This window comes from Motacilla alba, chromosome 20 (assembly GCF_015832195.1).
Source record: "Motacilla alba alba isolate MOTALB_02 chromosome 20, Motacilla_alba_V1.0_pri, whole genome shotgun sequence".
In the NCBI taxonomy this organism is placed as follows: domain Eukaryota; kingdom Metazoa; phylum Chordata; class Aves; order Passeriformes; family Motacillidae; genus Motacilla; species Motacilla alba.
The window spans coordinates 9,596,413-9,621,653 of NC_052035.1; the positions used below are offsets into that span (position 1 = coordinate 9,596,413).

At 48.2% G+C, this 25,241-nt stretch overlaps 1 protein-coding gene across 3 annotated transcripts in view; it reads left to right on the forward strand.

The window, feature by feature from the left end:
- Positions 1 to 25,241, forward strand: part of NKAIN4 (sodium/potassium transporting ATPase interacting 4) — a 49,659-nt gene that overhangs the window by 13,803 nt on the left and 10,615 nt on the right. For all 3 annotated transcript variants that reach the window (XR_005259529.1, XM_038159121.1, XM_038159119.1), the window contains exons 2-4: positions 10,559 to 10,696; positions 11,208 to 11,288; positions 19,811 to 20,008. Coding sequence is in view for 2 of the 3 variants with exons in the window: in XM_038159121.1 (XP_038015049.1) it covers positions 10,559 to 10,696; positions 11,208 to 11,288; positions 19,811 to 20,008 (417 nt within the window). In the remaining variant the exon portion in view is untranslated. The remainder of the gene's footprint in view (positions 1 to 10,558; positions 10,697 to 11,207; positions 11,289 to 19,810; positions 20,009 to 25,241) is intronic.

Below are 25,241 nucleotides of genomic sequence, written 5' to 3' on the forward strand. Positions count from 1 at the left end.
TGATTGATTCATTTTCTATCCACTTCTTAGAGGGAAGTTCTTTGTGGGGATTGTGGTTATTGGAAAATTCCTGCAATACCCCGAAAGCCTCTGACAGTCCCTGTTTTGAACAAAATCGTTGTTTTCCTGTTTGTTCCAATTTAAAACTCTTCCTGTCAGTAGCATTTTACTGGAACCAGAAACTGAACTGCTACATGTTTTTCTTGTCCAAAATACTATTTTCTTCCCAGTTCTTTCTTCATTTTATGCTCTGATGACAGGCCTGGAAATTTGCTGGTACATTCATTTGGGGAGAATCGGTCAGTATTTCTTCACTGATATCTATTTTTCATCTGAAAGAATGGCTACATGTTTTTTCAACTATAATTTTTCATGTTGTCCTTTTTTTTTTTTAAACTGATATAAATTGATATTTTGTGTTTTGGTTGGGTTTTTTTCGGGGCAAAGCACAAACATCAGTGTTACTGGTGATGATTAAAACCCAGCTGTCACAGTATGGGTCACTTTATATGATGGTAGTGTGGATGAAATGCAAACAAACCACTTGGCCTGTTTGCAGCTCAACTCCTACAATACCTCCAGCTTCTCATCTGGGGGAGGCAGGCATGGGAACAGGGGGAGTTCACCTCTCTGTGCTGAGAATGTGACAGCGAAGGGAAAGGTGAGGGGCTAGGGTTGGTACTGCTGTCACTACGGGAAGTTCCCAAGCCATCTCTTTTTGCAGGTAGGTGTCCAAAAAATCACAATGGCAGTGAAGATGCTGTTAGTGCTGGGGCAGAGCTATTGGTGTGGAATGCTACAGAAGCTTTTTACAAGTCTCCAGCCATCCTCTGTGTGAAACGAGGTTGTTATTCCTAATTTCACTGCATAGATGGGAAGACAGAGAGTCCCCAGCTGTGCTGGAGGGCTTTGGAGGAAGGAGCAAGAGCAGGAGCTGCTGCCCGTGGCATTACAGGGGGCAAAAAGCATCATAAGGAGCTGCTGGTAGGTGGAAAGGGAAAGCTGCAAAATAATGGGAATTGCATCCCTTTGGCTTCATGTTGTCTCTTCCTAACACCCCCAAATTGACAGCTAGGTGCTAAGAGCACTTCTGTGTGTCATGGTGAGGTGAGAAAGCCTTGCTCTGTGAAGAGAGGGTCCATTTGTACAGTAATTGCCATGGAAGTCTCTGGGTGACTGTGCTGTGTCCCCTCCTGCTTCAGGCTGATTAGGATGAGCTTTCCTTCGAGGAGCAAAGCTGCAGCAAGACGGTGGCAGATCCCAATTTCCTAGATTATTAATAATAACAATATCATTTTCTCTCTCTCTCTCTCCCCTATTTCTCACCCATCCTGTGCTTCCCTTTTAATGAATTCTCCTCTCTTGCTGTAGACTCTGCAGTGACACCAGCCTGATTTGTAATGTAAATAGGCAGCCCAGTGTAAAGGCGACCTGCAAGAGCACCGCAGGGCTCTAATTATAATTTTCATTAAATTCCTTCTGTTTACGAATATCCAAGCAATCTGGCACTGCAGCAGAACCAAGAGGAAATTAAAGCAAAGCTACCACTTAGCTCCAGTGTCAGGGAGCAGGGCCCAGCTGTCGAGCAGAAACTGAAGCGAGGCTCCTCCAGACCAAGTTTTGAAGAGTTATTTCAGCTTTGGCATCTTTCCTCTCCCAAGCTTTTACCCCAGTTGCAGGGTTTGCGTGTTTCTCCTCCCGAAGATCTGGCTGGTGCAAGTGTTTTACACGTGATCCATTTGTGACCTAATTAAGGGGATCAGCTGCTGGAGCTCCCAGTGCCATGTGCAGGAAGGAGCTGGGGGAGCTGAGCTGGCCAGAGCTGTGGGTGCAGGGAGGGGACAGAACAGGGACCTCGGGCTCACAGGGGCTCCTACAAAAGTCCAGCAGCGCAGGAACCATTCGCCCCGTGTGCTGGGAGCATCCTGAGGGCTGCTGTGACACAGACCTGTGCAGAGAGTGGGGCTTTGCTGGCTGTGCTCCACGGCCACCAAAAAACTCTCACCCTCATCTTCTGCTGGATGAGAAAAAAGGGCTTCAGGTGGCTTTCTGCAGGTGTTTTGCCTTCTGCAGGTGTTTTGCCTTTTTGTCACTCAGGCCACAAGCTGACTTTTCCTGGAGAGGAGGTGCTGCAGGTGCCAGCCATGGTTTAGACTGGCAGGGGACACCAGTGAACATTTCTGTTCAGAAAGCCAAAAGCAGGGGGTGGTCTCAGTGTCACTTGGTCACAGTCAGTCTTTAGTCTTAGGCTGTGTGTGGACGGGACAGAGGGAAAACTGAGCTTGGCTTTTTGAGCTTTTTGAGCCTGAAGCAAGAGTTACTGCTCCCCTGGGGAAACTGCCAGTGGTGTATTTACAACCACAATTCTGCTTTGGGGTAAACAGCAGTGAAATAAAATTGCAGTTTGCAGTAAGTGCCTATAAAATAGCAAAGAGAGACAGATTTTTTTTTTTCTAAACTGGGTGAGTCCAGCTGGTGTCTTATGGGCTTTATACACACTGAGAGTTTTGGTCAGACCCCTGAATAATTTAAAGTCTTTCTAGTACACTTGAGAGTTCATGGGATCTCTGAGCTCTTGCACTCTGCTGCTCCCACACGCAGGACACTCCGGAGGGCTGAATCAGAAGACAGGCTGGGCAGTGCTGGCCCAAGCAGTGCTTCAGGGCAGCCTTGTGCCTTCTGTGCCAGCCCTGTCCGTGGTTTCCCTTCTCTGTTAGCTAAGCAGATGATGCCTAGGATAACAGGTCAAAAGGATGTAGGTTATGTTCCCTAAACACAACAAGCCCTAGGCTAATTTTCAAGCACTTTCACTTTTTTCCCTGCATCCCTTTCATGGAACAAGCCCAAATTTCAGATAGCCTTCATGGCTGAGCTGAGGCAGGGATCACACAATATAAAGCCCTGTTGGTAGGGAATAAATCTCTCTATTAGAAAATTAAATTCCTGCTGATCTCCAGCACTGCTCTGCCTCTAAACTTGGGAGTGTTTAGATGGGTTCATAACTGCTAGCAGATCTCCAGAGGGAAATGGCTGCTGAGTTAATGGCACACATTTAATAAATATTATTTCATGCAACAGGGAAATTCGTGCTCCTGGTGGGAGAGGTTTCCCCCAGAGCTGAAGCTGTCAGCAATGCCAGGATGCTGTTCAGGGGAGGAGCTGGGATGTTTGCCCAGGATCAGCAGCATGAGGTGGGATAAGATAGCTCAGCAAGTTTTCAACAGGTGAGGGAAAGCCGGCAGCGTGGAGCCTGAGCCTCTGGGTGACAAAAATATCAGGCACTTGTTGAAGAAACTCCCTGGGTTTTATATCTGTTGCAAATGCAGTCACATCCCCTTCACCCCAGTGCCTCCTCTCTCTGCCCCAAAGCTGGAGACTCAAAGCTGAGCCATGAAACTGAGGGAGGAGAAGAACGCTGCGGGGGCTTAGGGGAGAACATTGTGGGCACAACAGATTTGATTTAATTTTGTTTGGGCAACTTAGGTTGGAGTGTTGACGTGGGTTGCAAATAGAAAAAGTTTGTCATTCCTGTCAGAGTGCTTTTCTGCCTGGATCACAAAGGCACCTGGTTATTAATTTAGCCTGATTGCTGCTCTCAGCAATCAGCAATCACAGCAGTGTGCAGAGCTGAGGAGCCCCCAGGAGACACAGGCAGGAGCCCAGGGAACAGCAGCTCCCATATCCAGTGCTGCCTGCACCCCTGGGCTCGGAGCCCCAAGGGGAGATGGGATCCATGAAACCAAACAGGCCAGAGGCTGCGAGGGGTACAGAGCACAAGCCTCATCAGACATGTGACTGACCCTGATTTGGGAGAAGTTTAGGCAATCCAGAGCAATAATTTTCCTGAAGCATTCCTACTAGGAAGCAGTCTTTTTCCCAGGAGCTGGATTCTGAGCACCATGCAGAACCTCAGTTAATTCACTGTCCTGCTGAGAAGGTTGTGGATCAGGAGAGAGCGCCTGTGGATGTGCCATGTGGCAGGGACCATGGGCTGTGGTGCCTTGCTAGAAAAAGTACTGCCAGCTCCTGATGTTTTGCCAGTTCCGTGGCACAATCCAACACTTGGAGTAAAAAGGCTTAAGAGGTTTGCTTGGATGTGTGCCTCAAATTGTTCCAGGGAAGGCTTAGAGTGGATATGAGGAACAATTTCTTCACCAAGAGGGTTCTCAAGCATTGGAACAGGCTGCCCAGGGCAGTGTTGGAGTCACTGTTCATGGGGGGATTTAAAAGATATTCAAATGTGGCACTTGGGGACATGGGTTAGTGGTGGGCTTGGCAGTGCTGAGGGAACAGTGGGACTCAGTGATCTCAGAGGGCTTTTCCAGCCCAAAGGGTCCCATGATTCTGTGAATTGTTGTGCGTGGCCCATGTCTTCAGCTGAGCAGAGCTGGTGGTTGTAAGATGCACTCAGGAAACCTCAGTCCCTCTAAGCCAGAGCCTCAGCTCCAGACACAAACAGCCCTGTGCACTGCTCAGTGCCAGTCTCATCCCTTCTGTTCAGCAGGATTGTGCCTTCCCTGGAATGCTAAGCAGCATTTGGGCATGTGGGACTGAGTAATGACATATCTTTGCAGCTCAGATGTTTCTGGGAGGCTTTGGCAGCAGAAAGCTCGGGGCTCAGGGTCACAGCAGTGGCACTCCTGGGATTGTCACTGCTCACGCACAGAGTGATGCTGGGAGGGCAGAACTCAGAGCTCAGAGGTGCCAGGCCAGGGGGAATGAGCAGGTGAGGGCTCAGCACTGGCATGGTTAGCAGCAGCATGCTCCAGGCTTCAGCAGAGACATTGTGATTGACACAGGGAGGGCTTTACACCTGCCCTGGCTCTGCACTGGATGGTTCTGGGCTGGGGGAAGTCCTGATCCTTGGATGTGGCACAAGGCAGCCTAAAAGTTGTGCTTGCTGGAGAGCTGCAGGGAGTGACCTGGTGTGGGACCATGATGGGGACTTCCCCTGTTGCCCCGTGGGGCCCTGTGGCAGGGCCAGCACAGTGACCAGTTTTTCTCTGAAATATAAATGACCTCAAAGTATCAGCCCTGCTGTTGGAGGCCTCTTTAATGTCTGTGTGAGCAGAAGAGGTTTCAGCAGCTTCTGGGGAGAAAACAGGCCAGAGGAGCAGAGAATGGGGCACATTGTACACAGTGGCCAGGGTGACCAAAGCTGCCTGAGAGACCAAGTGACAAACAGAGACCTCCTGTGCAATTAGTCTCTTGACCTCTGTGGTGGGGAGAGGGATGCTGGGAAAGGAGCTGTGGATCACAAGGCCCCAAGGAAGGTTTCCTTGACAACACTTACTGGAGAAAAATGAGATTTCATGAATGCAGCGGGTGTGAGCACGTGAGAGGCTGACTTTGGGAGAGACAAGGACGTGGCACCTCACAGAACCAGCCCCTCCGTTTGGGGATGGGAAGTAATGGCTCACTGAGCTGCTTTTTCAGATAAACTTAATTAAAGAGCTATTGCAACCATTCATATTTATTTAGAAGTGCAGCCACTGTGGTAAAAGCAGACATTGTTTAATTTGTTTTTCTCCTCACAGAATCTTCTCTACCTTGAATAAGCACTGGCACAGAAGGGATTTTTTTTGCTCACTTCTGATAATCTCAGTACACAGCAACTTGGGTTTAGGATTCTTTAGTTCTAGCATTGCCCCAGCATTTACAAGTCAAAGGAATAATATAGAAGGCTGTGTAGAATTAAACATTATATCAGAATAATACCAATATATTAATAATAATAAACAGCAGATGGGTCTTTAGTATTGCCAGACTTCAACCATGTGGAGGAAACAAAAAAAAGATATTTGCGTTCAAAACCTAAATAGATATATTTTTCAAATTATACAATCTGAGACTTTTTAATTTCTTCCTGCTGTTCCAGGTAGCAGGATGCCAATTTCTATCATAGGGGTCATAGCACTGAGACTTTGCCCTGAGCTCGAGCCATCACATCCCATGGCCAGAATACCTCAGGAAACCAGTGCAGGTTTTTCCTCAAGGAAAGGCCTTTTCCAGTGAAAGCTGTGATGGTGTTTGCACAGCAGACAAAGAAAGAGCATCTTAAAAAGTGAAGCCACTTGGCAGGAAATCAAACCCTGGATCAGGGCATTGGGATCAGCCGGGAGCCAGAACAGCAGCCCAGCAGTGCAGGAGGCAGCCAGGGCTGCAGCTGAGGCTCTGGCTGGAGAGAAAGGACAGACAGGGGGTTAAGTGGCAAATTTAGTCCCAGTTGAAGATGGAGGAGGAGCAAGAGCTGGAGCTGCTGTGTCCTTCCTCAGAGACAAGGAGTAGCAAAGGAGTTTTCAGGTTGTTTTCTTATAGGTCAAGTGGAAAATTGCCTGGGTTTCTGGGTAAACATTTTTTCTTCTCTTTTTTGTTGTTTTTTTGGGTTTTGTTGGTTTTTTTTGTTTGTTTGGGTTTTTTTTTTTGCAGCAGCAGTAGGACCAGCCTTTCCTATTTGTTCCCTTTATTGCCTGCTTGGATATTTATTTCTAACATTTCATTTTGGAGCTTGACTTGGAAAGGTTAAAAGCAGGTTTGCTTACAGAAACAGATACAAATGGATGTGTGACTGAACCTGTTGTGGGGTTTTCTGAGCACCTTTCCTGTGTCTGAGTCACATCAACATGTCTTGAGACTGATATTTTTTCTTTTGTGTCCCAATTGATTTCAGAAATGCAGTGGAAGACACAAACCAAATAAGATTAAAGGCTTTAAAAGCTTAATAAATTAAGAAGAGCAAATCTAGCTGATAGCATGACTTTGATAGTAGGCTATAAAGACAGGGAGTTAAGGAATTACAGGTACCTGGCTGTTCAGCAGCATCCCTTCCTCCTCAGCAGTATGGGGGCACAGGGGAGCAGGTTGGACTCTCCAGCTTATCAGCAGGAGAGGAGCACCAGAAGGCAAAGTTGAGGGGATAGAAAAGATTTGAGGGACTGGAATTTAAACAAGCACCCCCAGGCCATGCTGAACCAGCTTGGAGTGTCCTGCTGGCAATGACACCCGCCAGTGACACTGTCCTGCCAGAGCCACTGGAAAGGTTTGAACCTCCAATAAGGAACTGTGCCATGTTTTGTGACGTTTTCTAGGACTTTTTACCTATTTTGCTGTGGGCACCCTTCCAGCCCGGGTACAGCTTCCCCCTCTGGAGAAGTTTTATGTTGTGATGCCCCTGAGCACATCCAGAGCTGTCAGTGTTCCCTCTGTGTGGGCTATGGGATGGGCTCCATGAGCTGCAGAACATCCCTGTGCCTTTCAGCTCTTCCCCAGCTGTATAAATGAATGATGGCCCAAGAGAGAGCTTTGGCTTGTGTTGTTTGCCTGGCTAACAATTGCTTCACGTGGTTATTTGCTACTCCAGTTTCACTCAGATCAGCAGAAATGGGGTTTATTTCAGGAGAGAAAATTCTGCCACAACTCTTCTGATTTTAGTGCTGCAATAAATCATTTAATTTAAAGAAAGAAAGGTAAAAGTATACTATGGGTTAGAGAAGCAAAAGGAGCAGAAGGAATCCTGGTTTTAATAAGAACAGTCATAAAGAAGAAAAATTTGTCCTCCCTGATGGAAAGGTCCTGTCAGCTTTGAGTGGGTTGAAACCTGTGCCACAATCTGTGACATTTCTCTTTACAACCAGTATCTCTGGAATATAATAGGCTTTCTCACTAGGACACTGTGAATCATTGTAAGGAGCACCACAGTGAGGATATTGCTGTGCACAAACCTGGCAGCACATAGAAAGATGGCATTTCCCTGCTCAGAAGAGGTACCCAGAGAGGGGACAGATAGATCAGGGCAAACCCTGACCCTGCCATCTCTGAGCAGGACTGGAGGGACCAGGACTGAAGGACACTGTGACATTCTTCACATGCCAACCCCAAACCAAGGCCAACTTAGCCCCAGCATCAGCCCCGTGTGCCTGCAAATCTCAGCAGCATTTTTGGGGGAAGCTGAGCACACAGACCTGCAGGGTAATGAGTGAAGTGGCTGTTCATCCACTTGCTTTCAGCAAATATTTCCTTCATTATGGTAAGTTCCTGAGGGAGCAGGGGGAAGCTGCATTCCAGGCTGCATTTCCAATGGCTGGACAGCAGCAGACTCACTCCCTGCCTGTCACTAACACAAGTACTGGAGTTTCATCAGCAGCATTTGCTTGTCACCAACATGTTTTACAGAAAATCAGAATTTTTTTTTTATAGATGAGAAAACAGCTTGTGTGAGCTCACACATCCCACATCCCCTCTCCTTCCCTGAGCCAGCAGATGGGCACAGCCCGTCTCTGGAGCAGCTGAGTCTTGCCTGCAGCTCCCAGGTACACAAAACCAGTTTAATAATGCTGGGAAGGTGGCAGAAGAAAGTAAATCAGGATGAAAAAAAACTGGAGGCAAGGGAGGTGAGGGAGAAGGAAGTATGGCGTGAAGATAATTTTCGGGGTTATGGGGAAAAATCCAGGGGCTTCTCAAAGAGATGTGCCCAAATCTGAAGTTGTGTAGATTGGCAGGTCCATCTCCAGGGTGGTCATTTACCTGTCACTTCACAGCCCAGTCTCTTCCTGGTGCAGACAAACCAGGAAACATCACCAGGCTGTGGCAGGATAAACTTTTATACAGCTCTGATGACAAACACTCATGGAGGAGAATGGAGAAGACAACACTCCTCCTGCCCTGATTCTGGAGCAGAGTGCTCATGGCAGGAGGCTGGCTGGGAGGGATCTGTGCTCACCCTGATTTTCAGAGCCTGCAGGCAGGAGGGGAGGCTGGGCAGGTACCTCGGTGCACACCTCATTGTGTCCCCGGGCCGGGTGAGGCTCTGCCACTCCTCCTGCAGCACACAAAGCCAATTAAATGCCTGATTGGATGAAGCAGGCACAGTCAAGGGGCCCACTGCCAGCCAGTCAGGATCCCAAATGTCCCAATGCCGTTGAGGTATGTGTGTTAATCCCTCCTGAAGGATTAAGTGTTTAACCTATGGCTGGTGTGGCAAAGCTGCTGTGCTGGGGGAGCAGCACTCACCCCACAGCCCCTGTGTGGCCACAGCATCTTCAAGTGCTTCAGAGGGAGCAGAGGGTGTTGCTTCTAAGGGAAGATTGTTAGGCAGAAGAGAGAGAGTTGGTGACTGCCTCCATTCCTTCCCCACTCTCTCCTTCTTTATTTGGGAATAAGATATTAGAGGGAAATGCCTACCCCCTCCCTGACTGATTGCCCTTAACACAGATGTCTTTGAAATACAGATTTTTATTGAACTTTCAAAGAAGTGTTGGGCACTGCAATACCTTCCTAGCCCAAGAGAGGTGTGAAGGCAATTTCCCCACTGAGCCAGGAAGAAGGAGGAATAATGGCCATTTAATAGATGTGGCTTCTCTCATCCTGGGGCTTGAGAGGAACCTGCAGCCACTCACATCCTTAAAGGCTTTAAGCCATCACAGAAGCGCTGCTGCTTAGATCCCAGCCAGGAAAAGGTGTCACATAGCTGATTACACACAGCAGACCAGGATTACTCATGGTTAATGCCTGATTAGGAGTTAAATTAATATTGACTGTCGATAGTAAATTGTAATTATTTATTTGGCCAGTAATAAATATGAAATGTCATAATGCAATCCCAGTGGCCTACTGTGGTAATTAAACATACTTTCAAATCTTGTACTGACAGGGAAGACACGGGTCCATGGAGGGGCTTGCACTGTGTTAATGAAGACAAAAAAAGAGAAGATCTCTCCATGCAAGGCTGGGCACAGCACAAAACCCTGCATTAGCAGTTTTTCCCCCTACACGCACTATATTTCTCCATTTAAAGGCAGTGGGCATGCAAAGGCCAGCAGGCAATGGCATGTCCCCTGTGCTTTTTCAGCTGCACAGAGGCTCGGGGCCAGGGGACCAGATGTTGTCTGATACACAGATGATGGCTACAGGTGAAAACCACATCTTTATGCAGATATGGTTTGAAAATCAGCCCCAGCACTGCAACAGTAATGGAGTAATGTCTAGAACACAGTACTAGCCTTGAACCATGTTATTAGTGCTGGAGAGGAGCACAGTCTCTCCTGGAAAACTGATGTGTTGGCAGAATTTCCTTACTGGGGCAGCATTTTCTGAGGGGCGAAGGTGGAGGAGCGAGTTTCCTCCTCTCCCTCACTTTGATGGATGTGTGCTGGAGAGCAGAGACACAGGGGGTGTCAGGAATGATGGAGTGATGCTGAAAGCTCTGACAAATGAGCACTAGAAAGTTACACTGACATCTTTGTGGACGTATTTCACATTCAGGATTTAAGATGTTACCATCCCTCCGCTCCCCTCTGTCCTCTGCCCGAGCCCCACAGGGGAATGTCCCACACAGCACTGGAGCTCAGCCCTCAGAGGGGCTGGCATGGGGGCAGAGGGGAAGGGGGATGTGGGCACAAGCCTTGTGTCCTACTGACCTGGTTCAGAGGCAGCAGATTGCTTTGGGAACGGAGCCCCACCTTCAGCTGCTGCAGGGCTTTGCTCAGGGAGCGTGTGAAAACCTGGAGCACAAACGCTGTGGGTGCAGAACTGTGACTCTGCTTGTCCTTCTCCCTCCCAGCTCGCTGCACTAGAGAGGCAAGTGTTCGACTTCCTGGGCTACCAGTGGGCCCCAATCCTGGCCAACTTCCTGCACATCATCATCGTCATCCTGGGGCTCTTCGGCACCATCCAGTACCGACCTCGCTACATCGTGGTGGTGAGTGGCACCCCGGGCTCCCAGCACCCACAGCCTGTGCCCTGGGGGGATGTGGCACGAGATGAGGGGCAGAGCAAAGCCCCTGGGACAGTAGGCCCTGCACGCTGTTCTGGCAGGAGTGCCTGGCTGTGCTCAGGAATCCGCTTGTGCCAAGCTGGGGAGGTTTTAGATTGTTCTTTCTGTGCTGAGTCCTGCCCAAACGCTGCCCAGCACAGAGGGAGGGTGAGGGGCTGGACAAGTGCAGCACAGAAACTCTTCCATCCCTCCAGCCTGCTGCCCCTGTGTGGCTTTTCAGGCAAGAGAGCGTGTGAATATGGAAAACAAACAGAGGGAGAGAAAAAGGATTTCAGTGCTGACTCAGGGCATTCCACTGCCCTCAGCTAGAGCACACATACATCAATATAAATATATAAATAAAAATATAAAAATAAATAAATATATATACACACACTAATTCCAGTGACTTCCTAATGTTTATTGCTTCTCTCTCCCCAACCCCACTCCTCCCCAGTATGCCATCTGGACTGCAGTCTGGGTCACCTGGAACATCTTCATCATCTGCTTTTACTTAGAAGTGGGAGGGCTCTCAAAGGTGAGTGCCAGGCTCTGCAGCAAGGGGGGTGCAGCTGAGTGGGGAGGGGAAGGGAGGAGAGGGAGGGCTGGCAGGGATGGGAGCAGCTCCTGCCTGGGGAAGGGGCTGCTTTATCAAGGATGGGCAATGCTGCTGTTTGTGTGGGAAACTGAGGAGCCGCTGTTCATTTCTGGAGCTCTTGGTTGGTAGGTGCAGGGGGTGGCTGGAACAAACGCTGCCCTCATGGCAGGTGGAGTGCATTTGCTTTCCAGAGGTGGGAGCAGGCCTGGCAGCAGAGCCGTGCTGAGGGGAGAGGGGGTTTGAGGGCCAGTTCCCAGCAGTGAGGCTGAGGAGGGCCAGGAGATCACCAGTTGCAGCTGATCCTCTTGGGATCTGAGCCCACCTTGGTGAGAAGGTGTGTGGTGGAGGGGAGGGCCCTCGTGCAGCCCTGAGTGTGTCCCAAGGAAGGGCTGAAGCAGGGGCTGGCTGGGCTGGCCTGACCCAAGGACTTTGCTGGAACTCTACACCTGACCCTGTCTTGATATTTTTGTGCCTCCCAGTCCTGCTGAAGACTTGCTGCATTTCAGCAGCAGGGATAAATACCTGGTTGTTGCCACAGCAGGCAAAATATTCCCTGTTGTACCTTTGGGGAGAGGCTCCTGTGCTGAACAGAGAACATCCCTCCCCAGAGGGATCTGGCTCATCTCCTCGGGATGGCTTCCCTGCCTTATTTCTTCCTTTTTAAGTACACTGGTAGTTACTCATGGCTGCTGGCCAGACTGTTGTGAGTTAATATGCAAAGCTCTTTGAAGACTAGATTAGCTGAGTATTGCTGTCTGCCTAATGAGGGGTGAGTCAGAAATAATAAAAATGGGAGGCAGACCCTAAATTAAGCCTGGGCTGTAAGCAGTGAATCCTGAGTGTTGCTGTAGCACAGCAGACTCAGGTTGTGGGTGCAGGTTCATTTCAGAGCACTCCACATCTGGCCTAAATTCCAGGTCATGCGTCGGAGTTGCAGTCATAATTGGAATTGCCCTGTGGTTTTATCAGGCCGTCAGGAGTGGCAGCCTAAATCCTTTGCAGATAAGAAAATGTGACTTCCTAATGTCTCGATTCATCTTCATTCCCCCTCTCAATTAACTCCATAAACTTTGAGGGAGTTCTGCCCAAAACAGTGATTATTCATAGTCTGAAATCTCAGCCTGAGATGATCTCGATTTTGGCTGTGACCAACTAAAAAAAAAAAAAGAATTTCCTGTAACTGTTTAAATACTCCCTTCTGCAGAGAAAATGTTGGCTTGATAAACTGCTCTGGGAGCTTCTCAGAGCCAGTGTTTGCTTCCAGCCAGCTGGATACTCGTGTTTGCTAATCCCAACCTGCACTGTTCTGCAGTTCAAACAGCACCACAAACTCCTTTTTTTGTGCCACAGAGGAGCTTCACCTGGTAACCTTGCTCTGTGCTGGGGCTCATTTTAGCCAAGCCAGCACACAGAGAGGCTTTATTTAGCCTACAGGATGACACTTGTGACTGGGGACATTTTTTGTAGAGTTGGGCTGCAGTGTAAGCTGTTACTGACTCAGTGGACTTTCCTCTCAGGCTGCAATGACAAATTAGTTCATTTAATGGCAACCAGCAAAACCAAGAGATAATTTGTGCTTGTTTGGCTGTAAAGCAGTTGACAGCATTGCCTCTGTTCTTAATGAGTTGTTCTCACTTTAAAAAGCTGTTTTGTAAGGAAAACTAATGATGCTGCTTTCCATCCTCCTCCACTTTCACTGAGGTAATTTGGGTCTTTGTAGTGGCAAAACAAATCTTTGCTTCCACAAGAGACCAAAAGATACACCTGAAGCAGAAGCTGAGGTTTCTGTAGGACACTTCACAGGCTGGGCTCTCCTGCTGCATCTCTGGAAACCTGATCCAAGGGCAGCTGGTGTTTTATTGATGCCTGTGGTGGGATCAGAACCCCAGAAAGACATCTGGGCTTGGCTGTGCAAGTGTTGGGCAAGGGCAGGGCAGTGCCAGCTGGGAGTAGATGGCAGCAGGGCTGCAGGTAGCTCTCTGTGCCCCCAGGGCCCTCAGGAGGAGGCTGCCCTCCAGTCCTGACCAGAAGTCAAAGCTCATCCCGAGCCTGGCAGCGGGCAGGGAAACTGCAAATATTGGAGGAGGAGCTTTGGTGGAGGGAGGCTGATGGGGCTGGTCTGATAAACACAAACTCATTCCAAGCATGGACACACTGGGGAGTGCTTGGACAGGGCTGTGCAAGTCCCTTAAGGGGCTGAGAGCTCTGGAGGTCCTCGGGGTGCTGTGTGATTGCTGGTGAGCCTGGGGGAGTGGGAGAGTGGCATTCCTGCCAGCCCTGCACTGACCCTGCTGTGCTCTGACAAGGGCAGGCTCTGTCAGCAGCTTATTGACAGTGAGAGAATGCAGAAAGGGCAGGGAACTCCAGAGAATGGAGTTTGTTAACTTGGTGCCTGGTAATGACAGCCCAGTGCAGCTGAGACAGGTGATAACTCAGGTGAGGTGAGAAAGGAGAGAAAGGATTCAAGTGTTTCTGATTTAACAGATTTAGGAAAGCCCAGGGCATTGAAAAGATGAGGAAACAGTTATGTGCACTCGTTGCAAACAATTCCTTGTGCTCTGCTGCCTAGGACTGATTTCACAGTGGTGAAGGGACACAGGATGGGAGCAGGGAAGTGCTGTTCACAAGAACAGGGACGTTGTTCTTGTGCCCCCCTTGCTTTGGGTGCCTGGCTGATCTAATGAACAGAAACCAGGGACCCCACGATCCTCTGTCAGCCCATGAGTGATTTGGCAAAGGGGTTGGGACAATCTCTCAGTTATAAATTCCAGGTCATCAGTAGAATAAGGGCTGGTAGGTGCAGTTTGGGTGTTGGCTTCCCCTTACCAAGGAATTGTTCTCTGCTGCATCTTTCCTCCAGTTCTCACCCTCTCTTTCCTCCAGTTCTCACCCTCTCTTTCCTCCAGTTCTCACCCTCTCTTTCCTCCTGTCTTTCACATTTCTTGAAGTGCTCCTTTCTCCTCCAGGTTGTTCCAGCATGTCCATTCCATGTCTCCTGGCCATGGAATTGCTGAGGATGCTGTTCTGGTCAGCCTTGCTCAGGGGAGTTGTAACTAATTACTAGCCAGCTACCAATCACTAGTTATACTGAATTTTTATTGGAAAGGAAAATTCTGCTGATCACTGAATCTATTCCCTATTTCTTGGAAGAGCTAAACTGACTTGATTTCTGTCTTTCTATCCTGCCAGGGTTTTTTATCTTGGAATCTCTTCTTAGCAGGAGTAAGAGTGTGAAATGTGGCCCAGCAGAACTGCCTTGGGTGGCCAGACACAGGTGGATCAGCACAAGTGTCTGAGGAAGCACTTCCCTTGCTGCTGGAAGGGCCTCCCCAAGCACACAGCCCATGCCAGCTTTCCTGGAAGTGCTCTGCCAGTGAGCAGGCAAGTGCTGGAGCAGCTTGGATTTGCAGGGCTGCTTCTCAGCACTGGCAGGAGGTGGTGATGCGCTCCGAGCAGCTTCTGGCAGCCTTGCCTCGCTCTGCCCATACTCCTGAGCACCCTTGCAGCTCCTAGTGCTGTGCCACTGCTCCGTGTGGGGCTCACAGCCCAATTTCCAGGTTGCTGTTCCTCCTCCTGTCCCATCTCCCTCTTTTCCCATGTCCATCTGGCCGTTTGGGCAGGTGAATTGCTGGGAGCTAGCTCTGCAGTTTCCAGGCTGGGTTTGCAATAATATGTTAAGCTTCTCCCTGTCTACTCGAGCGTGAAACACATCCCTCCTGCAACCCCTCAGTCTGAGTTAATTATTAAAATCCTGCTGTTAAGACATATGAGCATATGTCTGTCCAGCTGCCATGCTGACTGACTCTTCATCCTGTGCTTGAGAAATATTCAGAGAGATTTGAGGAACTGGAGTCCTGTATTTCAATGTATTCCTTTGTCTTTTCCCTCTGGAATTATTCTTCTTGAATGGTGATTCCTAATTTTTTTTTTTATCCCTCCTTTATATTCTCTCTTGTCTGTGCACTGCTTTGATCTGAATCCAGAGTCGTGGTGGTCTAAATCTCCCGTTGAAATGGAAGCAGCCCCTGTGAGTCTAACGGGGTTATTTGTATTTCAGAGAATCTGGGTGGCAGCTTGGGATGACTTTGTACCTGGTTAAAATACCAGGAGGATGGATAAATTTGTGTGTATGTAAAACTGTCCCTCAACTCCTTCTAAATTTAGAACTTGGAAGCCTGGGATTTGGCTTTAAATGCTGTGGCATTGTCATCAAGCCCACTGAGAGACAATGGGACTGTTTCTCTGTGTCTCAAAGGTGATGCAGGACTGAAAGATGAACATTATATTTCTTGTTTTAATAAGAAATGTTTCCATCTAAAAAGATTCAAAATTATTCTGCTGCCAAGCTCTGGTGGCTCCCAAAAGAGGTTCAGTTTATTCCAGAGCTGTCCTAGTGTGGTTTTGCCTGATAATTAAGGAAATTTGGGGGAGGCAGTTCAGAAGGCTGTTAACAACAAGAAATAAAACCATCTCTGATAGTGTCCCTTAGAAAACAATTTCAGAACAGCTTTCAGGCAGCTATTTTAGCAAAGGAACGCAGCTGGCTCTGTGGGTGTTGGAGGTAGGTGTGAGTTTCCCGTGGGGAAAACAGGCTCTGGGAAATGTAGGTGCTGCAGTTTCAGTGCTCTTGTCTCCCCTCTCACCCTGGTGGCAAAGGGGTGGCAGCCAGGTGCTGCGGTTCAGAGTGAGATGTGATTTTTTAGCTGGCTTTCAAGGTGCTTGGGTCGCTCCCGGCTCGTGTTTCCCCCAGGCTGGAGGTTAAGGAGGCAGTGGTAGCCCTGGCAGGGGACGAGGAGGGGCCAGGCACACACAGATCCCTCTCCCTGCAGCAGGGCTGGCTCACTGCTGGGGCCGATTAACATCTCCCAACCCACATTCCACTTCTGGGAGCATTTCAGCGTGTTTGGATTTCAGATGCATCGCAGAAAGCTTTTGGGAAACAGCTGTTCCCTAAACCTTCGTAAAACTGGCTCTTTTCTCCTGATTTTTGTGTGCTGTTCTGTTCATGGTCTCGCTTCTCTCCAACTGTATTCTCACAAACGGAGCTGGCTAACCACAGGAGACATCCTGGAGTTGTTTATGTAGTCTCCCAGCAAGCTCTGAGCAACGGGGAGGTCAATTAAGGGATTTTCTTGAGTGCTCTTTTTATTGTGCCCCATCACACAGGTATCCCCCGAGGGCATCCAGCCAGGGACACGGGCAGAGAAACAGCTCTGCTTTGCATGTTGAGACCCTCTCATGCTGCCCTTGCTCCAGACAGGTGCTGGCTCAGGAAGGTGGCTTTGAGCACAGAGACATTCCTTGATCCCAGTATGCAATCAGTATTCACTTTACATCTGTGGGATGGATGAGCTCGAGGCATTGTGGTGCTTTTGGAATCCCGATGTGCTCTGTTTTGCCAATCTGCTCTTCACTGATGTAGGACTTTTTAATTTTTTTCCTCCTTTTTTATTTTTTTTTTGCTCAGAGCTGGAGCGTGATTGCAGACAAAAAGCAGTGAGTGCTGGTTAGGACCTCCTGTTCCTCCACCTGCCCACCTCCAGCCACACCTGTTCTGCTTTTTCAGGCTGAATTTACAAGCAGAGCTCAGCAGCAAAGCTAAGGCAGAGCCAAATCTCTGAAGGCTGACAAAAGGGAGGCTCTAGAAGGAAAGCAGCCTGTTTCTTGCTCTGCCAAACACACACTGATGCCTCTGCAAGGAGCAGAGAGGACGCTGAGGGCTCCCTGCAGCAGTCAGGCAGAAGGTTTGGGAAGGCACCATCTGTGAGCTGGGAGAGGGAAGCCCTGGGGACTGAGGTTGAGAGAAGATCCTGTGGTGCCCTGGGGAGCAGCTTTGCTTCAGTGCTAATGGGGGAGCCCCAGGCAAAGACACAGGAATTCACTTGGGGGGTTTCTTGGTTGTTCTGGAGGTTTCTTTCTGTTTGTTTGTTTGGTTGTGGGAGTTTGTTTTGGTTTTTTTGAGAAAGATGTTTGCTTCTTTGCCCAGCCAAAGCAGCGAGTGCCCTGTGAGAGGGAGAAGAGCCCAGCCTGGAGGCCTGGCTTTGGCTGGGGAAAATCCATCAGCCTCAAAGCACCCAAACGTGGGGGAAGAAGGGCAAGCTTTGCAGAAAAGCTGTGATTTGGTGTCTTCCTGAGCTGTGTCTGGACCACTGAAGGGTGAAGCCCAGGAGAGGGCTAAACTCCCAAGTGTTCATGGAGTTTTGCCCGTTGTCTCTGCTGCCCCAGTGCCACTCTCCATCTCTGTGCCCTCCTCCATCTCCTGCCCAGCACATGCCATCTGCTGTGGTGATTATGTCAGGAGCTTGGCAGCTGTCTTCTCACTAAATTGCCCACATTTCTCAGCAGTGCTTCCTGCAGCAGACTGGAATAAGGGCTCTGCAGGCTGGTTTGGGGTGCCTGTGGTGGACAGAGGGTCCCCACACAAGGTGCAGAGCGGGGCAGTTGGGGACTGTTCGCTGGTTCTCTGGCTGGCATTCAGGTTGCTGCCCCTGTGACTCGAGTTTGGCCCTGGACATGCTTTTCAGTGCCTGTTTTATATCTGCAGGACTGCCTGGCTTGGCTCCTGTGTTGGCTGTGGAGACAGGCCCTCTCTCTGGAGGGTAATTTGGAGCAGGGGCTTGGATAAGCTGCTCTGAATCTGTTTTTCCTTTTGACTCTGCAGGGAGCTGACACAAAGAAGCTGCCATGTGAGGTTTTCCATGTTGGGGAGTGTGAATACCCCAAGCTCTGACTGCTGCTGTTCTGGGAGCCACAGCTTTCCTCCTGGGACTGTGTAGGACCCTGGCACGAGCAGCGTGAAATAATTTATGGATAGGTGCTAAAACCTTTACTAATGGGTGGGTGATGTGTGCATATCCAGCATTCATCCCTTTCCGTAGAGATATACATTCTCTGCCTTCAAATTTTTTAATCTGTTCTTCAGAATAAAACTTCCAACCCCTTGCCTCGTTTTATGGTCAAAAGGAATTGTTGATTCTGCATCAAAGTGCCCTGAGAGGCCCCCAGGGGCAGCCAGCACTTGGCACTCATCCATGAAGGGTTGCAGCTGTTCAGCCAGTCCTGAGTTTGTTTTTACCTTTGCCATGCCCTGCAAGCTCAAAATCCCAAAGCTCTTCTGAGTGTTCCTATAAATACTGAGCTTTTCTCAAGTGTGAGGAAAGTGTGGTCATTTTTAAATAAACACCTGGCTGCACACCAAAGCCCTGCACTCCTTGTGTGGCATTTCACTCTGTAACCCCCTCAACGGGTTTAAAGTATTTACCCAGGAAAGACAAGGGAGCAAAACAAAAAGCCTCTCAAGGTAAAGTTGATAAGAAATTGGAGGAGTTCACAAGAAGCTGCAGTCACTTCTGTGAGGTCAGCTGGGCTGGGTAGGCTGACAGGAGATGTAGAAGCACCAGATGTGAGGAGTGTGGAAGGAAATCAGGTAAAAATGGTACAGGATCGTGTCAGATGTTTTAAAAGCTAGGAACAGACATCTGTTGGGCTTTGAAACTCACTTTGGGGTTATGAGTTCATGTTTTCCAGGTGCTTGTGTTGATTCCTGTGCTGGGAAAAGCCTGGCAGGACACTGAGTGCTGCCTTGTTTACCTTTTTCCTCTAGAATTGCAGGGTTGATCTCCCAAACCCAAAACCTGAGGGTTCCTTTCTGGATGAAGAAACCACTAGGCAAAATGTTCTTGGGTCTGCAGCCTGCATCCAAGCTGTGCTGCTACAGGATGGTGAAATGGATTTGTGGCAGGGCTGCCTCAGGAATGGTTCTCACCACAGCAGCCTGGCTGGGAAATATGTTTACATTAGATAACAGGAGGAAATTCTTCCCTGTGGGGCTGGGGAGGCCCTGGCACAGGGTGCCCAGAGAAGCTGTGGCTGCTCTGTGCCTGGAAGTGTTCAAGGCCAGGCTGGACAGGGCTTGGAGCACCCTGGGGTGGTGGAAGGTTCTTTAAGGTCCCTTCCAAACCAACCCATTCCGTAATTCTGTGAATGAATATCAAGCCAACATGCTTTGATCTGTGCTAGCATTTTTGGAGAGTGGGGATCTCAGAAACAAAGTTTCCCATTGGTTTAATACACCCTCCATCTGACAGCATGTGGTTCCAAGCAGGATGTAGCGCAGGCTGGATATATGTAGTAGGTGTCCAGCATGTCTCAGAGTCCATAGAAGTGGTTTTTAATAATAATAATTTTTAATAATCATGGGATTATTGTACTTTTATATGATTGATTGAAAGACATTAGAATATTACATCACCCAAGACTTAGAGAGGAGGTATACATTCGCCCCAACATTTTTCTGTTTTTTCTTTGTATTAATAACTTAAAGTAGGAACTTTTTTTTTTGGATAAGCTGCTCTGAATCTGTTTTTTCTTTTGACTCTACGGGGAGCTGACCCAAAGGAGCTGCCCTGTGAGGTTGACACTCTCAGAGCAAACAGAGCTCTCTTTGCAACTTTCCCCTTTAGGACAGCGAGCTCCTGACATTCAACATCTCCCGGCACCAGTCCTGGTGGAGTGAAAATGGCCCTGGCTGCGTGAGGAAGGAGGCTTCAATGTCTGGCATCAAGGGGCTGGACAACCATTCCTACATCTCTGTCATCGGCTGTGCCCTGGAGTACCGCTACATCGAGGTCATGCACAGCTCCTTCCAGATCCTCATCGCGGTGAGTGCCTCACGAGGGGAGCAGTTCCCCGGGACGTGCTGCTTTGGTTTTGTTCTTTTCCAGGCACAGAGGTTAGCTTGTGTTCTCCACCGCTTTTTGTACTGCCTGATTGCAAAAGCTGCTGTAAATTTGTGTGGTTGGATTGTTCTCCTGTTCTCTCTTATGAAAAATACTGCTTGAAACAGCTGGAAACAGGTATCAGCAGCCTGAAGTAAGGGATCTGTGCAACCATACAGTAACAAAGGGTTCTGAATCCCTGTTGGGCTGTGGCAACTCACGTTTTGACAAGGGCAGAGACCTTTCTGGAGGAGGGTCCAAAGAAAAAGTTTTGACAGGACAAGAGGAACTGGCATCAAATTGCACCAGGGAGGTTTAGTTTGGATACTGGGGACAATTTCTGCACATGAAGGGTTGTAAAGCACTGGAACAGACTGCTCAGGGAAGAGGTGGAGCCACCACACCTGGAAGTGTTCAAAAAATGTGTGGATATAGCACTTGAGGACACGGTTTAGTGATGAATGTGGTGGTGATGCTGGGTTGATGATTGACTTGACCTTAAAAGGCTTCTTCCAACCTTAATTCCATGTTTCTGTGAAGGATTGCTCTTACTCCCCATGGCTCAGTGATGGGTGGTGGAGCACATGCTGCACATTTGTTGTGAACAATCTCCAGAAAATGAAATCAACTTTCAGGAGGCAGTAAGCAGCTTATTTTCCTTTGCTGATACCCAAGATATATTCCCTGAATGTTTTCATTCACTCTTTCCTCATCACAGTCTTCCTCAGGCTTTTGAAAGTACTCTGCAAAAATGCAGTGAACTGGGGAACTATTCACAGTTTGGCTTTCAGTTTTGGCTTAACAAAGAAAGGCACCTTGCCCTGTTTAAATGCTGAGGGATAGCAGAGATTTTTCAAGTTTCTGGAGTGCCAAGTACTTCTCTGCACGTTTTTGGTACCGTCCTGATCCTGCATTTCCTGTTAGCTGGGCTGGTCTGTGTGCCCCAGGGAACTGCAGGGAGGGGGGAAGGCTCAGGCCCCTTTCTTGCCATGTCACAGAGAAGAGGCAGAGGCAGAAGCTCCTGTTTCCTGACTTGGATGAGCTCCCTGGCACGTGTGCTGGCTGTTAATATTCCCTCAGTTCTCCTTCGGGCCAAACGATCTGCATGAATCTGTCTGAGAGCTGCTGCCATGCCCCTGTGTGAGAAAGGCAGTCCTGTGTGCCCAGCAGAATGCAGCCTGGTGTCTTGTAGAGGGGGCTTTTAGGTGGAACAGAGCCGTACCTGAGTTTGGTGAAACAAGGGCAGACTTTGCAGTCATAACATCTCCTCTTAAAGCACAGAGGTTTCTCACTCTCAGCATCCTTCCTGAACTCCTGAGCTGGCACAGCCCCTGTGCCCTGGGCCAGAGGCTGAGCCAACAAATGGTCCTGAGTTTGTTTGGGGTAGATCTTTGTTTTTTTGGCAGCTTACTGACTTAGGCACGTGGCCCTGGGCTAAGTGATCACTCTGATATATGGAACTCTGTCTCTGGCAGTGGCTTTTCCTTTGCTTCTTCCCAAAGGCACATGACAATATTCTCTGTGCATCTGCAAAACATCACCAAGGGCCAGATGGGGAGACAGGAGGGAAATATAAGACAAAATAGGATTTAGGGAAATACTTTCTGTCTCTCTCTTTCTCCCTGAGATTTGAGGAGCAATAAATTTTTGAGTCCTAAACCCTGGAAATGGGGTTAAAATACTTGTAGGCAAGAAACCCATATGGGCTGAGCTATGCAGTGAACTAAATTTTTACTTGTCCTGTAATAAAAGTAGAATATTGAAGCCTCAGGTCTGTAACTGCTGCTGGTTGTGAAATGCTCATGTAATTTTGCCATGTAGTGGAAGGAATGGAGTTTTCCCCTCTTCTTTGAGGTCAGGCAAAAAGCAAGTCTTTCTCCTTCAGACCTTGCCTGAAAGCAGTCAGCCAATTCTCTCCCTTTTTACTCTCTGAGGGTCAAACTCTTTGATCCCTGCCAGTATCTTTTTCTGTTCTCTTTATCTCGCTCTGAGGCAGGTTTTATTACGGGCAGCTGTCCCCAGAGTGCTGGCAGGTACAGTGCTGCAGACAGGCAGGGACTCAGATCAATAGCACAAAAACACAACCAGCAACTTGAAGGCTCAGGGGATGCAGCAAGAGACATGACCTCGTTCCCCCCTTGTCTGAGACCAGAATAGTCGGTTCCCTGTTAGGAAGGGCAAGGGACAGGCAAAATTGTGTTTTCAGTGGTTTGGTTTTGCTTTGTCTAATGTTTTTTAGGAGTTGTGGGGTGGGGGTGTGTTCTGCTTGGTTTGGTTTTCACCCCAGATACAGCACTGTGAAATCCTCACTGTTTGAATATGCAGTGCCCAGCTGTGAGCACTTTTTTTTTTTTTTTTCCTGGAAGTTCCAGTTCCTTGAGACTACTGAGGGACTGCAGTGTAGTGTACCTGGGGCAAGGCTCCCTGAACTCAGTCTTGCATGCCAAAGGAGCAGGAAAACAAACCTGGACCCATCTGGTGAGCACAGTGTTGGCTGTCAGCTTGACTCCTGCTGATTATATCATCCTGCTCCTGGGCATACATTTGAGGATACATAAGGTCTCAGTCTGCTTCTGCTCAGAGCTTGTCTGTACTCCTTGAAGGCAAAAGCAATTCCTTTAATCTGGAATGCAATCAAACTTGGGCATATTAGTCACCAGACGTGATACAGGTTGCTGTAGGGCCCAATATGAAAATCTTCCTCAATGCTTTAGCACAAAACACATCAGAGACAAAAGCTCATTGGAGCAACATCTAAAAGTCTGTCCTGGTGTAGAAATGAACTGTAGAGATAATCCTCCCAACCCAGGTAGGAAATGCAGCAGCAACTTCTTTGTCAAGATAAGAATCTGCTTTGCTTTTTCCTTAGCAAGGATTCATCCTGCACATCCCCAGCTCGCCAGCCAGCAGGGAGAGGAGTGATTCCCAGTTCTGAAATACCTGGCATAGCTCTGGGCTCTCCATATGGTACTTCTGGGAGTGGGGAGGCTTGGGCTTTTCCTGAGGCTCCAGTGAAAGGGGTAGAAATTGGAAATGTCTTCCCAGGCGCCAGAACTCGCTGCCTGCCTGTCTGTTGTTTTCACTCAGACTGACAGGTTGGAAGGTTCCCAGGGAGGCAGCAAGGCAAGCCTTGACAGCAGATGTTATGTGAGAACCAGTGTGCAAGAGATGCCTTGCTCTTGGCAGAAGGTAGATTTTCAGTGGTTGTAATTGCATCCAAAGAGTAAAGAAGGTCAAGGAATTAAAGGATTTTGATTGCTTCTCTTTGGCTATCTGGTCACAATAGCTCTTTCACAAGCTGGATTTTTGCTTTCTCATAGCAGACTTCCCTTCATTTCCCCCTCTTGCACTGATGTCAGTGTGCATCTTTGATTCGCTCTGATTAGAAGTGAAACCTAGAATGCATCTGCCTGAAAGAAGAGTCTTTACACCTATTCTCTGTGGTGGAAAAAGCAGTGGCAAGTTTGTCTATTGAGAGAAGAGTTGGGGAATCTTCACTAGGACAGAGGTAGACTGAAGCCAAGATCTTACACAAGTAACAGTAACACCTCCTGAAATTTGCCTTCCTATCCTTTGTGTATTTTGCACACTTGCAGCCAGCTGGTGTAACCTGCCCCAAAAAAAAAAAAACTTTCTCCAGGTTTTTCTCTAATTTACTCTTTCTGGCTCCACTGCCTTCATTCAACACTGCTGTTTGATGAACAGTTTTCAACTCTCTATTAAGAAGTTCACTTCAGAGGGCTGAGGGGCAGGGGGATGCTCAGACGTATGTTTCCCCTGTTCCCTTGGGGCACGCTTGTCTCTTCCTGTCTTTCCCACTCTGTTTGCCTGCAGAGTGCTTGGGGCAGCCCAGCTCCCTCCTGTCCTGTGGGGCAGCGTGTGCGTTCCCAGGCTGACACAACACACCTGCCCTCAACATGTGTTCCTCATAAAAGGCTTAATCAGATCCTTCTGCAGCTTGGAGAAGCTGGTACTGCACATGCAGAACAAGCAGAGAAACAGCAGCAGAGGCTAAAGCACTAGAACATTCTTTGGGGAATTAGAGCAGTGGCTTAGTGTCATTTTACATCGCTGACGTTTTCCCTCCTCTTCCACCTCCCCGATGTAATTTGCAAAGATCCAGGAATTATTGGTATTTCCCTGGGATACAGATCTTAAACCCCTCCTTGGTATTGAAATCAGCAGTCGGGATGGCACTTGGAGCAAGGGTGAAATTATTCCAAATTGTTGGCTTCTGTGAAGCTTCCTGTGGTGTGTTAATTGCTGATAAACTGGGCGATGTTTGGGGGTTTGACACATCAGTATCAAAGATGCAGCCAGAAGGGAATTTCAGGTGTTTCTTGGAGACTGCTCATTCCACACTCCAGCAGACTCTTCCAGGGAAAGACTGGACAATAGGAGCAGCATTTCTCCTCCTTAGCTGTTTTTCATTCATGATTTATTCTGAAGGTGAGATACGGGGATTCCTGTGAGTTCAGTTAATCCTTGAGATTATTTAATTTGAGGTTATTTAATTGCATATTAATTCTTTAGAGTATTTAACAAGGTCAGCACATAAAAAACTGGAATTCATATTTATGGTGTACATCCCCCTTGCCATTGAGACTCTCCTGTTCTGGCCAAATCACAAGACAAAGCTTCTTTGAATAAAAAGTTCCACTAAATTAACAAGCTTTTTTATTGATGAAATGCATCTAAAGAAGGAATGGATTATAAAGTCAATAAAAAGTAAATTTTAAACACTAAGCAGATGATTTTGAAACAAAGCCAGGAGATGGAAGGAATCATAAAAGAAAACCTTCCACTCCAACGAAGCTGGAATTAGAGATTTAGGCAAGTTCACTTAATTCACTGGTTTTTGATTGGTTGGTTTTTTCTGAATGCAAAAAAAGTCACCTTAGTCATAAAGTGAAAAATGTATGGCCTGAGCAGAATGATGGTTGAGGGTTATGGAGCATTAATTTCTGTCCAAAACAAACTTCCCAAGTCAATCACATTGCTTGGTGCTTCTGAACCGTGAAAAATGCCCAGAGCTTTATCAGGTTTGCTGTGACAGTACAGCTGATAATGGCTCCTGACTCTGCTCATAAACTGGGCAGGTAAATCATTTTCATTGGTAATTCTATCCGGGGTTTCCTGACACAGGTACCACATAAGATTTGTGTCTACGTGTTAT